Source organism: Nelumbo nucifera, chromosome 3, assembly GCF_055504915.1.
Source record: "Nelumbo nucifera cultivar China Antique chromosome 3, China Antique-T2T, whole genome shotgun sequence".
NCBI classification, from domain to species: Eukaryota; Viridiplantae; Streptophyta; class Magnoliopsida; order Proteales; family Nelumbonaceae; genus Nelumbo; species Nelumbo nucifera.
Window position 1 is genome coordinate 33551228 of NC_142651.1, and position 15458 is coordinate 33566685.

General features: G+C 37.6%; 1 protein-coding gene across 3 annotated transcripts in view; it reads left to right on the forward strand.

Moving 5' to 3' along the window:
- Window positions 1-4902: 4902 nt before the first annotated feature.
- The window catches only part of PEX6 (peroxin 6), an 84506-nt gene continuing 73950 nt past the window's right edge, over window positions 4903-15458 (forward strand). For all 3 annotated transcript variants that reach the window (XM_010251396.3, XM_010251403.3, XM_088900607.1), the window contains exon 1: window positions 4903-5341. In XM_010251396.3, coding sequence (XP_010249698.1) covers window positions 5069-5341 — 273 coding nt within the window. In that variant the 5' untranslated portion in view covers window positions 4903-5068. The remainder of the gene's footprint in view (window positions 5342-15458) is intronic.

Genomic DNA, 15458 nt, shown 5'->3' on the forward strand with positions numbered 1-15458 from the left:
TCTTTTATTCAAGAAAGTTGGGGTCATTGGAATGCCCATTGAAACGTGACCCCAACTTTATTGAATATAAGAGAAAATGATTTAATACTTTCATTTTTTGTCAATGTTTGGATGGTTAATAAAGAAAATTAGATGACACTCAAAGGGCATTTGTGTATTTTAAAATACCATTTTAATGGGATGTTTAGGTATTTAATTATCGCTTTTTAAAGTTCTTGGACCAAAGTGGCATTATGCCTAAAGTACAATGTACTAATCAGGAATTTTCCCCAAAAAGTTATAAAAATAAATATTTTGTGTCACTTGGTGAATGCAAGTTTTTTTAGTAGGAAAAATGTTGTCCCAACTAGGTTTCAATATAATCTCTATCTACACATCTTACTAAGACTGGGACCTAGAGCGATAATGTGTGTTGGGCCAACATGGCCCAGCACACCAGGGCTCATGCTTAGCACGACGTGGTCACTATAGTACTGTGTCGTATTAGGCTTAGCTTACGGAGGGGATCGGACTCCCAAAGCACGGCTCGACATGGAACCCAGTCCAGCCTAGCCTGGCCTGGCACGGCATGCATGCAATCGCATGCTGACACAACAAAATATAGCCGTTTGAGAGGTCCCAATGGCTATATTTGCTTTTTTTGGGGTATTTTGACTAAAGTACCCCCCTCCAAACAACTATAAACCACCATTAGGTGGTATTTTTGTATTTTGGATCGTGTGAGCAACAAATAACTTAAATGCCCCCTAATAACTTCATAACTAGTTTTAGGGGTATTTAAGTCAAATAACATGTAGTCATTAAATTACTAGAATACCCCTCCCCAATAACCATAAACATATAGTTTTGAAATGGCATTTTGAGTTTTGGATCAAATTAACCCCCAAGCTTCAATTGGCCAATTTCTATAAAACCCCTACCCTCCCTCATTCTCATAGTAACAATTCTCATACTCTCTCACATTACATTACATACTCTCATATTCTATTACTATCTACAGTGGCCAATTCTTTCCAAAATCCTTTTCCTTTTGTTGATGAACTCCAATCAAGTGATACTAAATCCCTCTTCTAGTAATAGAAGGAGCGAAGTTTGGACTATCTTTGACTAAAATCCTTCTTATATATCTATAGCGTATATAAAAGTGTGGATGGAATGTAAAACTTTTTTTTTGACTAAAATTATCCTTTATTTATTTGTTTTAGAAAAGGTATAAAAGTCATTTTTATTGTAGTTTTAATGGTTACTAAATGCTTATATTTGTGCATATAATTAGTCTCTAATTGTAAAGGTTGAAAAATGTAACTTCAATTATTATTTTCCACCTCATTTAATCCCCTGTCATTATGTCTTATACTTAAGGTATTAAATCTAATATACTCCTATTAAACCCTATATTTTTAAGTTATTTTTCACTATTAAGTGTTACTAATTAGATCTACGTCAACATCTTTAATAATATATACCCATATATTTTAAAACTGATTAAAAAACAAAACAATTTTTTATCCAAGTGGTGGCTAAGCAATTCAACCACAAAATAAAATTGATAAACCTACAAAGTAAATATAAAATATTATAAATAAATTACATGTATTTATGATATTTTTTATTAATTGAATTAAACAATAATGTAATACACAATAGTTGTTTTATTGATAATAAAAATGAAATACATAATTTAAAATTAATCAAAAATGGAATATAAAAATTAATAATAAATATATCAACATTTGGGTTAAATGTGTTAACATTTGATGTCATAAATAAATGATAAAAATTAATAAAATACAAAAATACATACCTTTTGCAAAAAAACATGCAATCACGTGTATAATATCATATATTTATCATATTAAATAAAAAGCAATTGTGATATATTATAATTTTTTGTACACAAAAAGTAAAAAAAAGGAAAATTTTGAACACATCTATAATTCTATATTTATACTACTATTAAAAATATGAATAAGATTGTGGACTTTTTTTTACTAAAATACTCATTTTTTGAGTTCAGTCTCTGTTTAATTGTACGATTTAAATTGTAAATTGAACCACTACTTTTCACCTCATTCAATTTCCTCTGTTTAAATTTTACATTTTTTTATATAAATGAACAGAAAAAAAAAGGATAAAACACTGAAAAAATAATAGTATAGCCAAGCAAGTTATCAATGACATTTGAAACTTCACAACTCGATCTAATTATCACATATTTGGATGAGGTGTTTATATAATTAGGTTTGGATTTTGCAACATGCATTCGATTAATAATAAAAAACAACAAATATAAAAATGAATAATAAATAATAAATAAAATTGGATATATTATTGTTATCATTGTCATTTAGAATTGCCACATGCACGCTCACTAGTCCCTATAAAGGGAATAATAATAGTTTGCAAAAAGTGCATACATGATTTTGTCTGCCATAGCAGTGATGGGAGTTCGGCTCAGTCATGGCAAAGTTTGTTCGAGCAGCCTTTACAACCTTGCATTGAGAATATCTCCCTACTTATGTGCTTTGTTTCATGGGGAGATATTCCCAATGCAATGTTGTAAAAAAACTGTTGGAACGGTGTGGGTACGGGATTGCCACGATGGAAGCCAATAGCTAATAATGGCACAGGCAATTTGCATAAACACATGGCTTTTCACCTAAAATAAGGAAGAAGATGATAGCAATTTGAATGAATGAATGAATGATCAACTCCACTGTATTCTTTTTAATATATTATTTATTTTTTTGTATACATTAAATTTGAAATGATAAAATTTTAAACTTATTATTTCATGTTGATTTTATACTATTATATATTTTTTCATAATTTACCTTAGTTTAGAAAAAAAGTAGAAAACTACACTAAAAAGTTTTGAAACTTAAAAGGAAATGAATTAAAAAGTAGGTTGGGCTCAGACCCAGCATAGCTAGGAACCAAGCTACGGGTCGTGTCGAGCTTGACCTAGGAAAGGGGCCGTGTTGCCTAACCACATCTTGCCAAGGCCCGAGGCCTAGCATGGAACGACATGGATGGTGCCCGAGTCACATTCAATCCATGCCATATTGGCTCAATATGGCTCACACTATAGACTATTGGGACCCACCATACTATAATGTGCAATAGTGCAAATACATATTATGGTGGAACATGTTGGCACAATTTTATTTACTACCAAGTACCAACAATGTTAGGAATAGATCTGTCCTTACATTATGCTCACAGTCACTTGCATCAATTCACTATGAAGATCCCCCCATGAATAAAAACATACAAATACATAGATGTTCTTGATGCACGGCTGCAAAAAGGTTGTGATGATGTTGTGAAAACTAAACCCAGTCTCTCTCGGGGAAACATAACAAACGTACATTTGTGAATGACATGATATATGTGATCATAACATGTTGAGAGTCAAATTCTATAACTAATAGGTTAGCCAGTTTCAACCATGATGTTAATCTATTGGCCATTTTCAACCATGTGGTGAGGAGTATTCTCACAAATAGAGCATACATTTGCCTTTTCTTATTATTCTTTATCGCACATGGGCATATATATATATAAGTGAAATCATTACAAATATAACAAAGGTAAACCATATTTGTTATCTAATAACACCATTATTATCTTTTTCTTTTTCTCTTACCTTAATAGTTAATGTTTGTAACATATTCCCTCTCCATTAAATCCATATTTTCATCATCTTTTAATCCCTTTTGACTCTATATAATAAAGTAGTGATGTTAATTAGATGAATTGGGTTAGGTCATGGATCAACCTAAATAAGCCCAAAATTGCCCGCGAGTACATAGGGTGAACCAATTTTACAAAATATAAAAGTCTATTTAAACAATTGATCCTTTCAATGGGTTATTAGCCCTTTTCTACATTATCTTGTTAATTGAATGCAGATTTGTTTATTGGATTCATTTAGTTCAACAATAAAAATCACTCAACATGAGCCTTTGGTTATCTTCATCAATTCAATTTTGAAATTATTATCTAAATTGGTTATTGATCTCATGTTAGGCACATTATTGGCTACTTAAAAAGGAATAAGATTGAAGCTCAATAACTAAAAAGAAAAATAATTTTTTTTCTACTACATTACATGTAAATAAATACAAATATATAAAAAACCTCTGTGAATCACTGTTAGTTCATTTTTCTCTTTACATAAAAAACCGTGCATTGCACGGGTTACTGCTAATTTATTTATTAATTTGGATTTTTTTTTTATGAGGGGTCATTTTATCCTCCCTTGGGTTTTTGATTTTGCTTATTTGTTTGTTTGATTCCATTCCATAAAAAAAATGCTCGTGATCTTATCATCATTCCATTATATATTATCTACTGGAACCCAACATTTATTACAAAAGATAGATTTATCAATAATTATCACAGTAGGATGAGAAAAGATGTTATTGAAACTTTAATGTGAATATAATATTAGTTGATATGAAGGTATTAATAAAGTTTTATTTATGCTACTTAATATTAACATTATTATGGTGTTTGTTAATTAATATCTTAATTCCGTTTTTTAGATATATGCTCATATACGGCATCAACTTATTATTTTGACAAAAATGAAAATGAATAGTAATAATAAATTGACATTAAATAATATAAAAGTATATTATTTTACAACATTTTATTAAAAAATGCAATTTTTTAAAAAATTATTTTATTTTTTTTTGTATTTTTGCTTTTATAGAAACATGGACTCGTAAGTCGGTTCGGGTCGGTACCGGCTCCAGTCACAGGACCGAGGCGGGTCCGGCTGGAGACAATGGAGAGTCGGGTCAGCGTTGAGGTAAACCCGTACCGAACCCGACGCAAGACATCATTACTGAGATGGGCAACAAGGTGATTTACGTCTCCCGCGCATTTTAGATTACTCTAACACTACCAGGTTCATAGCTTTGCCGGTGACTTGAATCGCTCATCTATCATCTTCGTCTCCTATGCTCTTCATCTTATCTAGAGCACCGTCTTCATTAGATTCCATAAACCTTAATTCAACTACCTTGGTTGTCCATTTTTGTGCTGAATTGAAGTTTCAATGGTGGAGAGAAGAAAGCCTCTTATACTTTCATCCACAAAGAACCTCCTTGATTCCATATTGAACTCAGCGGAAGCTAGAGATGGGGTACAACGAAATCAGCTGCCTGAAAATAATAAATCACCGTCTTTGCGGTTGCGGGCGGGGATTCTTCGTTTGTCGAGGGATAAAAGTGATGTTCGGGACCAGAAATGGGCTTCTCTCGATGACTCTGTTCTGGTTGGGGTTTCTGCTACAGTTTTGAAAAGACTTTGCATCACTTCTGGGTCGTTGGTAAGTTTATCGGAATTGATATTGGCCATGTCCATCACTTTCGAGTTATTAAGATTGAATTTATTGGACTTCAATTTATTCGAGCTTACTTGCATTGCAATATTTGGTTTATTTGATGTTGGTAGAAACTCTTTAAACGAGAGCGAAGTCGGTGGTTTTCGTGCTTTCTTGGAAATTAGGTTATTGAATTTCTTACTCTTGAAGAGGATTAATAGTTCCTAAATGCAATAGAGTGATGCAGAGAAAGAAAATATGAAATGACATCAACATGCAGTGTTGAAGCTATTTTCATGTCCTGGTTTAAACTTCATCAACTTAACATAGTCAGTGTTGAAGCAAACCCAATAAATAACATCAGCATGCATATTGTCAAGGAACCGTTCAACCTAAAATCTCAAGCTGTTTGGTGAGGTCCCTGAATAGGTTTTTATTCTCTAAGACATAATGAGATTTTTCTCCTTTTTATGACTTTCTTTTAATCTCCAAGAAGAGGAAGCTGGGTCCGCTTCTAATACTTAGCTGAGGTCCCTGGATAGGTTTCCAATCTTGTTATGCATACTTTGTTCCCGAGATGAGCACTTTACTATTGTTTGAAAGGCGTTGGTTGATTAGTTGTATAGGTCAGCATATTCCAAGTTGAAGTTAGAGTCGTATAGGTCAGCAAATACTTTACTATTTGCCTAAATATTGGTAGGTTGGTTGGGCCTCGGTATCGACAAAGTTTTGAGGGTAACCCACATGTCCCTGTGAAACCCGACATTGGTTGGGGTTTCTGACCCATGTATGATTTGAGGTATAGAGGCGACAACCACCAACACTTTGCCTTGGATTAGCTGGTCATTGTTGGCTACTCTATCTCACTAAGTTATGGTTGACATGTAACCTGGGTGTGTTGTATGTCAAAGCTCCTGGCCGTGCCTGACCCAGGTTAGGACTTAGTTATGACATATGATCCAAAGATCAAATTCCAGCTTATCCATGAAGATGGTCCAAGTCAAGTTATCCATGCTTGTCTAAGAAGATGGGTTGAGCTGAGTTATAGGGTTGTCCCTGCTTGTCAATGAAAATGGGCAGAGCTAATTTCTAGGAATAGGGTGGTTGTTAGTCCATTCAAACTTGAAAGCTTAGAGGTTGGCTCCAATCAGTTGGTCAGATAAGTTGAGGTTGATTGGATTCTTTTATAGGTCGATTTTGACTGATGCCATTAACTAAGTTGAAGTAGGGTTTCTGGTCTTCCCATGTCAGCTGGTGGCACTCACCTGCATCCAAAAAGAGAGAATATCCTTCTCAAATGCAATAAACATATGAGTAGGAGATTAGTAAATAATAGCTAGTCTTTCCACGTGTATTGCACATGAGACAAATATGAGGAGACAAGGACCAAGTAGGCCTGTTCTTTTGGAGGGTTTCACAAGTATCCACACCAACCTTGAACTGTGCAAATTGTTCTAATCTAATAGAGTGGTCTTGGAGGATGCTTTGGACCAAGAGGTGGTAATTATTTGGTCTATGGCTTGCTAAAGTGGAAAATGAGGACTGGGGTATTGATGCTCCTTGTTGACAACTAGCTGTCACATGGCTCACTTTAATGCTCATTGACAATTGACAATTTTTATTTAATAATAGAAAGCATTAAGGATAAGGAAAGATAGGTTATGTTGCCAAAGTAGAACAGAGAGCCCCCAAATTAAAGATTACAAATAAATACATAGCCATCCTGAAGAAAGACACACACCCTTAACAAAAAACCCTCCCAAACCAGAGTACAACCTCCAACCCACTCGAACAAATGCTTCCTCATCACGTGCTTACTCTTTTCGACAAGTGTGCACTTCATCACCATAGATATCTATTCCACCTGCTTCTTTCCCCTTTTGAAATGCTTTTGGCAGACACTTCATAGTTGCTGAAGAGGAGGTATCTTGTGAATCAAAGTCATACAAGATAGAAACTGATGGAGCAGGTAATCTAGCAACTCCAACAAAGAAAGATATGTGTTCAAGTAAAACAACATTACGAGAGATATAGATACGCCGAACAAATGGATCATAACATAAAGGCCCCTTGTGGTCAAGACTATAGCTTACAAAGGCACACATAGTAGACTGAGTAGACAATTTAGAGTGTTCACGAGTAGGGAGATGTGCAAAACATAAACAACCAAACAAATGAAGAGTAGATAAGTCCAGTGGACGATCAAGCATTTTTTGAGAAGGAGATATATTAGCAAGAATAAAAGAAGGAATGTAGTTGATCAAAAATACAACTATACTAGTTGCCTCCACCCAAAAGGAAGATGGTGCATGCGACTCTTGTAACAAGGTCTCACAACAATGAGAACATGAACATTCTTGTGCTTAGCCACACCATTGTGCTGAGAAGTATCTGGACAGCTTTGTTGAACTTGTATCCCATTAGTCTTCAAGTAAGACAAAAAGTCTCCATCAATGTATTCTCTCCATAAATCTGAATGGAGGATATGTACACAAGACTAAAATTGAATTGGTACCATGGTGTGAAATAGCTGAAAACTTGGGAAGACTTCTAATTTGTGCTGAAGAAAATAAATCCATATGTACTCAGCGCAATCATTCATGGATAGTACAAAATACTTGTATCCCAAATGAGAAGTAATAGATGAAGTCCAATCATCAGATGTATAATTTCAAACGGAGAAGTAGCATGTTCAGACTTGTGAGGAAACTGTAAAGTACGACTCTTACTCAAATAATAAGAAACATATGAAATTTGCAAAGAGGGAATTTTGTTTCTTTTAAAACCAGAATTAAACAAAAACTTTATTTTTTTTTAGTATGAGAATGACCCAAATGTTTATGCCACAAATCCCAAACATTGTTTCTTAGACCCAAAAAGGAACTAGATGAGGAAGAACTCAAATAAGCTGATGACTCGGCTATGTGAGATTTCTCGAACTCCAATGCAAACAGGTGGCTCAACCTACATCCCTTCCCTTTCACCTTCCTAGTGCACCAGAAAAGGATAAAGTCTGGTTCGAACTGGAAGTCAAAAACCTAACACCCATTTGGCCAAACATGTGCTTTTTTTATTAAAAAAATGGAAAAGACATATATGCCCTTATTTAAATAAGGAGCACTGGTTCTAACATAATATTACAGATCAACAACCTTAATATAAGTATAAAGACAGAAATACCCCTACACTAACACTCCCCCTCAAGCTGGTGAGTATATATCATATAATCCCAGCTTGTTACATATGTAGTCCACTCTTCCCCGACTCAACCCTTTTGTAAATAAGTCTACCCACTGGTTTTCCTGTATTAACGTATGTATGTCTAGCTCTCCATTCAACACCTTCTCCCTCACAAAGTGACAGTCAACCTCAATGTGCTTGGTTCTTTCATGAAACACTGGATTAAAAGAAATATGAACTGCATCCTGATTGTCACAATAGAGCTTCATTGGAGTATTGATGTTGTACCCTACTTTCTGTAGAAGGTTCCTTAGCCACACTAATTCACAAGCAATATGCACCATAGCCCTATATTCTGCTTCTGCAATACTTCTTGCCACGACTGTCTGCTTCTTACTTTTCCATGTCACCAGGTTACCCCCCAGGAAAGTGCAATAGCCTGTGGTAGACCGCCTATCAGACATAGAATCGACCCAGTTAGCATCAAAATACCCTTCTATTTCAAGTTTTCCGCCACTTTTGTATATCAAACCGCGACCTGGAGCCCCTTTTAAATACCTCACAATTCTCAGAACTGCATTCCAATGAGGAATCAGAGGTTTCTGCATGAACTGACTTACCACACTAACCACAAATGAGATGTCTGGCCTAGTAATGGTTAGGTAGTTCAGTTTACCTACAAGTCGTCGGTATTTTCCAGGGTCTTCAAACACTTCACCCATATCACTGCTTAGCCTAGTATTTGTGTCCATAGGTGTTTCAATTGGTTTAACACCCAACAAGCTTATTTCTTCCAACAGTATTTTTCCTCCCGGAGAGTCATGACTGAATACAAAATGGTCAACTTGGCACTGTTTCATACCAAACTTCTTTACCACCTCACTGAACCTACCAAACCATGCTCGAGGAGACTGTTTAAGCCCATATATAGCCTTCCTTAGTCTGCACACCTTACCATCCTCCCCCTGAGCAACAAACCCTGGAGGTTGCTCCATGTAGACCTCATCGAGTAAGTCACCATGCAAAAAGGCATTCTTGATATCAAGTTGATATAGCGGCCAATCGTACATAGCGACAAGAGAGATCACAACACGAACTGACCCTATCTTAGCAATTGGTGAGAAGGTCTCTGTGTAGTCAATACCATAGGTTTGGGAGTACCCTTTTGCAACCAATCGCGCTTTCAGACGTTCAACACTACCATCAGGCAGATACTTAACTGTATAAACCCATTTACAACCAACAACTTGCTTCCCAGGAGGAAGAACGGTGAGGTCCCAAGTATGATTATGTTGAAGGGCTGAAAGTTCTTCTTCCATCGCACGACACCATCCTGGAGAGGCAAGGGCTTCCTGGGCATCCTTAGGGACAACAACTGATGATAACAAGGTGACAAACTGGCGATGGAAGGTGGAAAGGTGAGTAAGTGAAACATAATTAGAAATAGGATGAAATGTGCAAGTGTGTTTACCTTTCCGCAAGGCAATGGGAAGATCAAGCTCAGATGCTGGGTTCGGGTTTGGAGCCGGATCTGCCGACGGTGATGTAGCCGGAGGAGTAGTAGTTGGTACGCGTGGGCGATGTGTATACACGTGACGGATAGGTGGGCGTTCAACGGGTGGTGGCACTGGAGGCAAGGATTTGGTCACGGCTGGAACAAGGGGAAGAGGGTCGGCAACGGGAAGTGGAAGAGGAGGAGGTGACGAGGAGGAAGAAGCATCACCGGAACCCAAAAAGAACGGAGTAGATTCAAAGAAGGTGACATCAGCACACACAAAGGACTGTCGAGAACTAGGATGGTAACACTTATACCCTTTCTGGGTCCGAGAATAGCCAAGGAAGATGCACTTGAGAGAACGGGCATCGAACTTGTCGTTCCCGGGACCCAGATTATGGACGAAGCAGACACACCCAAATACCTTAGGAGTAAGAGGAAACAGAGACAAGGCGGGAAACAAGATCGTAAACGGAGAATGACCATCAAGGATGGACGTGGGCATCCGATTAATCAGAAAGCAAGAGGTAAGCACCGCATCACTCCAAAAGGGTTTGGGAACATTCATGTGATGCATGAGGGATCGTACTATTTCCAAGAGATGGCGATTCTTTCTCTCAGCCACCCCATTTTGTTGTGGGGTGTAGGTACATGAGGTCTGATGTATAATGCCGTGTTGGTCCAGGTATTCTTGAAATGATGAAGATAAATATTCACGGCCATTATCAGAACGGAAAACTTTAATGTGAATACCAAATTGATTACGAATCTCAGCATAAAATTTCTAAAAAATGGTAAACAATTCACTTCTTTCTTTCATTAGATAGAGCCACGTCATTTTTGAAAAATCATCTACAAAAATGACAAAATATCTATATCCATTATATGACATCACCTTATAAGGACCCCAAACATCGGAGTGAATCAAAGAAAAAGGACTCAACACACGATTATCAACCCTAGAACTAAAGGGAACACGATGGTGTTTCCCAAACTGACACAACTCACAATCCAAAACAGAAAGTTGACTCAAAGACGAAAACAAAGACGAAAACAAAGACTTCAAAACTTTCAGTGACGGATGACCAAATCGACTGTGCCACTGGAGAGGAGAAAGGGATGACTGGAGAGCTGTTGAAGTTTTTCCACCACCGTCAAGGTAATACAGTCCACCAGCATCATGCCCTCCACCAATCTTCATCCCCGTCTTGAGATCCTGAAAAACACACATAGAAGGATAAAAAGTAATGGAGCAATTAAGTGATTTGGTCAACTTACTAACAAACATAAGATTAAAAGGCAATTTAGGAACATATAAAACTGAGGATAGGGATACAGGGTCTAGGTCAACATTACCAACACCACAAATTGAGGATGTGGAACCATTAGCAAGGGTGACAGATTGTGATGCTGAGCAATGAGATGGGGAAGAAAACACACCTGGAGTTCCAGTCATGTGATCGGAGGCTCCAAAGTCAATGATCTAGGGATTGGGTGTGGATGCCAAACAAGCCATACCTGAGTGAGCGAAAGTAGCCGTGTTCTGCTGTGATGTGGATTGGATAAACCTCTCATATTCATCACGGGGAACACTCACCATCTCCTTCACGGGACTATCTGTGGGTGTAGGAGGTATCTGATTAGATGAACGATTCTCCTTTCTAAAGCTGGAATTGGTGTCACTAGTCATAGCATGATTGGCCTAGGTTGAGGGTGGACCATGTAGATCATAATAATAGTTAATGGTATGTCCATCCATACCACAATGAGTGCACCTCCTCGGGCCTGAGCCACGTCCTCTACCACGGGCTCCCCCTGAATCTCTGCCCCCAGTACGACCACCACCACGATTATAAGTAGGCCCACCATTGCCACTTTGGCCATACACCAGACCATTACTACCACCACGGCCAGACTGAGCTCCCCGAGCTCCACCTCTAGCACCACAGCCTCTCGACACAACAAAGGCAGATCTATCTGAGATATTAGAGTTCTCAGTAGATCCGATAGAAGTCCTCCGAAGTCGAGCAAATACCTCTTCTAAAGAAGGGAGAGCTGATCCTCCTAGTATCTGAGCCCGTACTGGTTCATATTCAGATTTCAGTTCCACAAAAAATCGAGTCACATCAAGCTGTTTTCTCTGTTGTTGCTGAATTTTGACATCAAAAGTGAGAGGGTGATAGACATTCAACTCATTACGTATGTTTCTCATACTGGCATAGTACTCTTCAAGACTCTGATTACCCTGTTGCAGATCAAAGTACTCCTGATACAGCTGATACACTCTAGTTGTATTGTCCTGACCCGAATACAATTTCTTCGCATGGTCCCACACATCTTTGGTAGTGTCAAGAAATATGAAATTTACACTAATCCTGGGTTCCATACTATTCCATAACCATGTGATAATCTGAGCATCCTCTTGCTCCCAGTCTTCATACTCGTGAGAGTCAGTGGGGGTTTCTCCTCTCTTATGTGTTTTACCTTCTTCTTTGCCTTCAGAAAGACTTCGACGGATTTAGCCCAAGGCACATAATTCTCTCCATTTAGTTTAATGGAGGTCATCTGAACATTCAGGTAGTCTGTAGGCACCATCACATTAGGTTTACAATCACTGTTATCTCCCATTCTGTTATCACCGATTCTGCACACTTGCTGAATTCTATTATCATTGAATTCTGCACACTGCACACGACTAGATCACACTCGTCACACTGATTTCAGCACTTGTTGTTGCTGAAAATTGTACTCTTTACACCACAAACCCTACTTCTACGACTACCTGAAATCTCACCACTATATGATCACAACTATTCATTCGAAATACACAAAAACAGCATAAACCCTAACACGCTACTGTCTGAAACCCCAACATATGATCTGAAACATACTTCCTATTTGATCCATAATGGAAATCATGCATAGAAATCTCTTACCTTATCAGTGAAGGAACAACCACACGAGCAGAAAATCAGCCCACACAAGACAACCACTGCACCAGACAGATCGACCCTCTTCTCTTCATTGATTAGGGGAGGGCTTCTTAGAAATCACAGCAACCGACCACACAAGACACGACTGGAGGCATAGAAACCTCCAAGGGGAGAGGGTGATCACTCCTTTTCAGCCCTTTCCCTTATCTCCAGTTGAATGTAGGAAAATTAAGAGAAACCCTAGATTGGGTGCGCAAAGAATAGAAATCTAGGCAGATTCGAGTGGCTCTGATACCATGTTATGATTCGGCCTGCCTTGGAGTTCTATTTGTCTGAGATCAGTCACGTAGAGAGAGGTTGAAAGGTGGAAGAAAGAGAGAGAGAGAAAATGAGAAAGTTTGGTTCGAACTGGAAGTCAAAAAACCTAACACCCATTCGGCCAGACATGCGCTTTTTTATTAAAAAAATGGAAAAGACATATGTGCCCTTATTTAAGGAGCACTGGTTCTAACATAATATTACAGATCAACAACCTTAATATAAGTATAAAGATAGAAATACCCCTACGCTAACAGTGGCCTTCATTAACAAGCTGACCTATTGAAATAAGGTTTGTGGTGAGATTAGGGACAAAGAAGGTCTTGGTAAGGGAGAAAGAAGTGGAGGGTGAAAGCTTTAGGAACAAATTATTACTACCAATGATGCTCAAATTTTCACCATTGGTAGTAATGATATGTTTATGATGGATCATAGTATAATTACTTGAGGGTTTAGGATAGGAGAAGAGGAAAAACATTAACTAGAAAACTCACCAGATAAGCCAATAACAAAGAAAACGGAAGAGATAGTAGAAGAATCATACTTGGTGGAAGTGATATAAGAAGTCTGGCCCTCAGTCACCTGGTATGGACAAGGCTGGTTCTTCTTTTGAACACCCTTAGTTGGCCGAATAGGGCAATCCAGAATAATGTGACCATGTTGCTTACAGTAAGTACACACATTTTTCTTCTTACAATGAGAAGCAATATGATCAAATCCTTTACAATCGTAGCATTAGACCTTTAAGAAATCCTTAGTAGCTGGCTTCTTACTCTCATGTGCAACAAAGTTAGTATCAACCTTGGGATCTATTAGTTTTTCATCAATACAAGCAGCAGTCAGAAGTCTAGTATCCTACCTCTGTAGTTCTCCCATCACGGAATCCAAATATGGAAGGGTGCTTCTACTCAAAATATTAGACCTTATTATTTCAGACTCAGGTCTAAGCTTCATAAGGAACCAGTTCACCTTTCTCTTCTCAAAGTGCTTTTGATGATACTTGACCCACTCTGAGGAGTCCGAGGGATCAATATGAACTAGTTCATATTCTGCCCACAAGTCAAGGAAGCCAGCATAGTATTCTGGTATCTTCTTATCCCCTTGACGGTAAGTAAATAGTTCAGACTCAATTTGATATCGTCTTGACATACATCTCATAGGTACAACAATGTGAGATACAATCGAACTTGGAATCCAGGAAACTATTTTTCCACTGTCCAACTTCCATTGCGAAAAGGCGCTGGTATCAGTTTCATCAGGTTTAGTAATTGTCCTATTCAAATAACTTTCCGGGCCTTTTCCTTAAACAAAGAAATCGAAATGGAACTTCCGCATGCTGTAGTTAGTTCCATCAAATTTTACTGAAATAATATCAACCTTTTCAGCCATTGCAGATAAAAAATACAGTCAAAGAAACAGAATGGCAACACTGAAACTGATTTCTCAAGGTGATTAACCAGTTAAACTTGATCAAGAAATAGTCCAAACACTATAGTGAATATCACAGCACCCGAACAAACAAAGAAGATTTCTCAAAGAAAAAACCCTAACAGCAAAGCTGAAATGATGAAATAGAGAAAATAGGAGTGAAATCAAGACCAACAAGGGAATATAATAAATCTACTTCAGTCCAAAGAGCAAGAGAGGTGTTCCACCATAGAGAGAAATTGAAGTTATCCAAAAAAAAAAAACAAAAAACAAAAAACGAAAAACAAAACAAACTTTAACAAATGGATACTTAGTGTTGACAGTCCGAAAAAGGCAAGTTTCAGGACTGTCGAACTAAGAAAGGGATCAAAAACCCTATAGAACCGATCTAAAAACTGAACCAAGTGATTGAGAAGCAAGAAGACCCTAGAGTGACACCAAATCTAGAGTCCCAAGTGGATTGAATCAGCTAATTAACAGGAAGAGAAGATTTACCAACCTGTTAGGTGTCTTTTCCAGGAAAACTGAGGTGTTTTGTGCTGATTGAAACAGTCCTAAAAAGTCCTCCAAACAAGAGCTCGATAAAGATGTTAAAGACCTCGGGATTACCCATTTACCCTCCAAACTGGTATAAATAACTGAGATCACAAGCTGGTATAGATGATCTGCTCTGATACCATGTCACTTTACCAGTTTGAACAAGAAAGAGAACACCGGAAGTCAGGGGTGCCAAATGAATCAATTGATCCCCACCCCCCAAAAGCCTTTC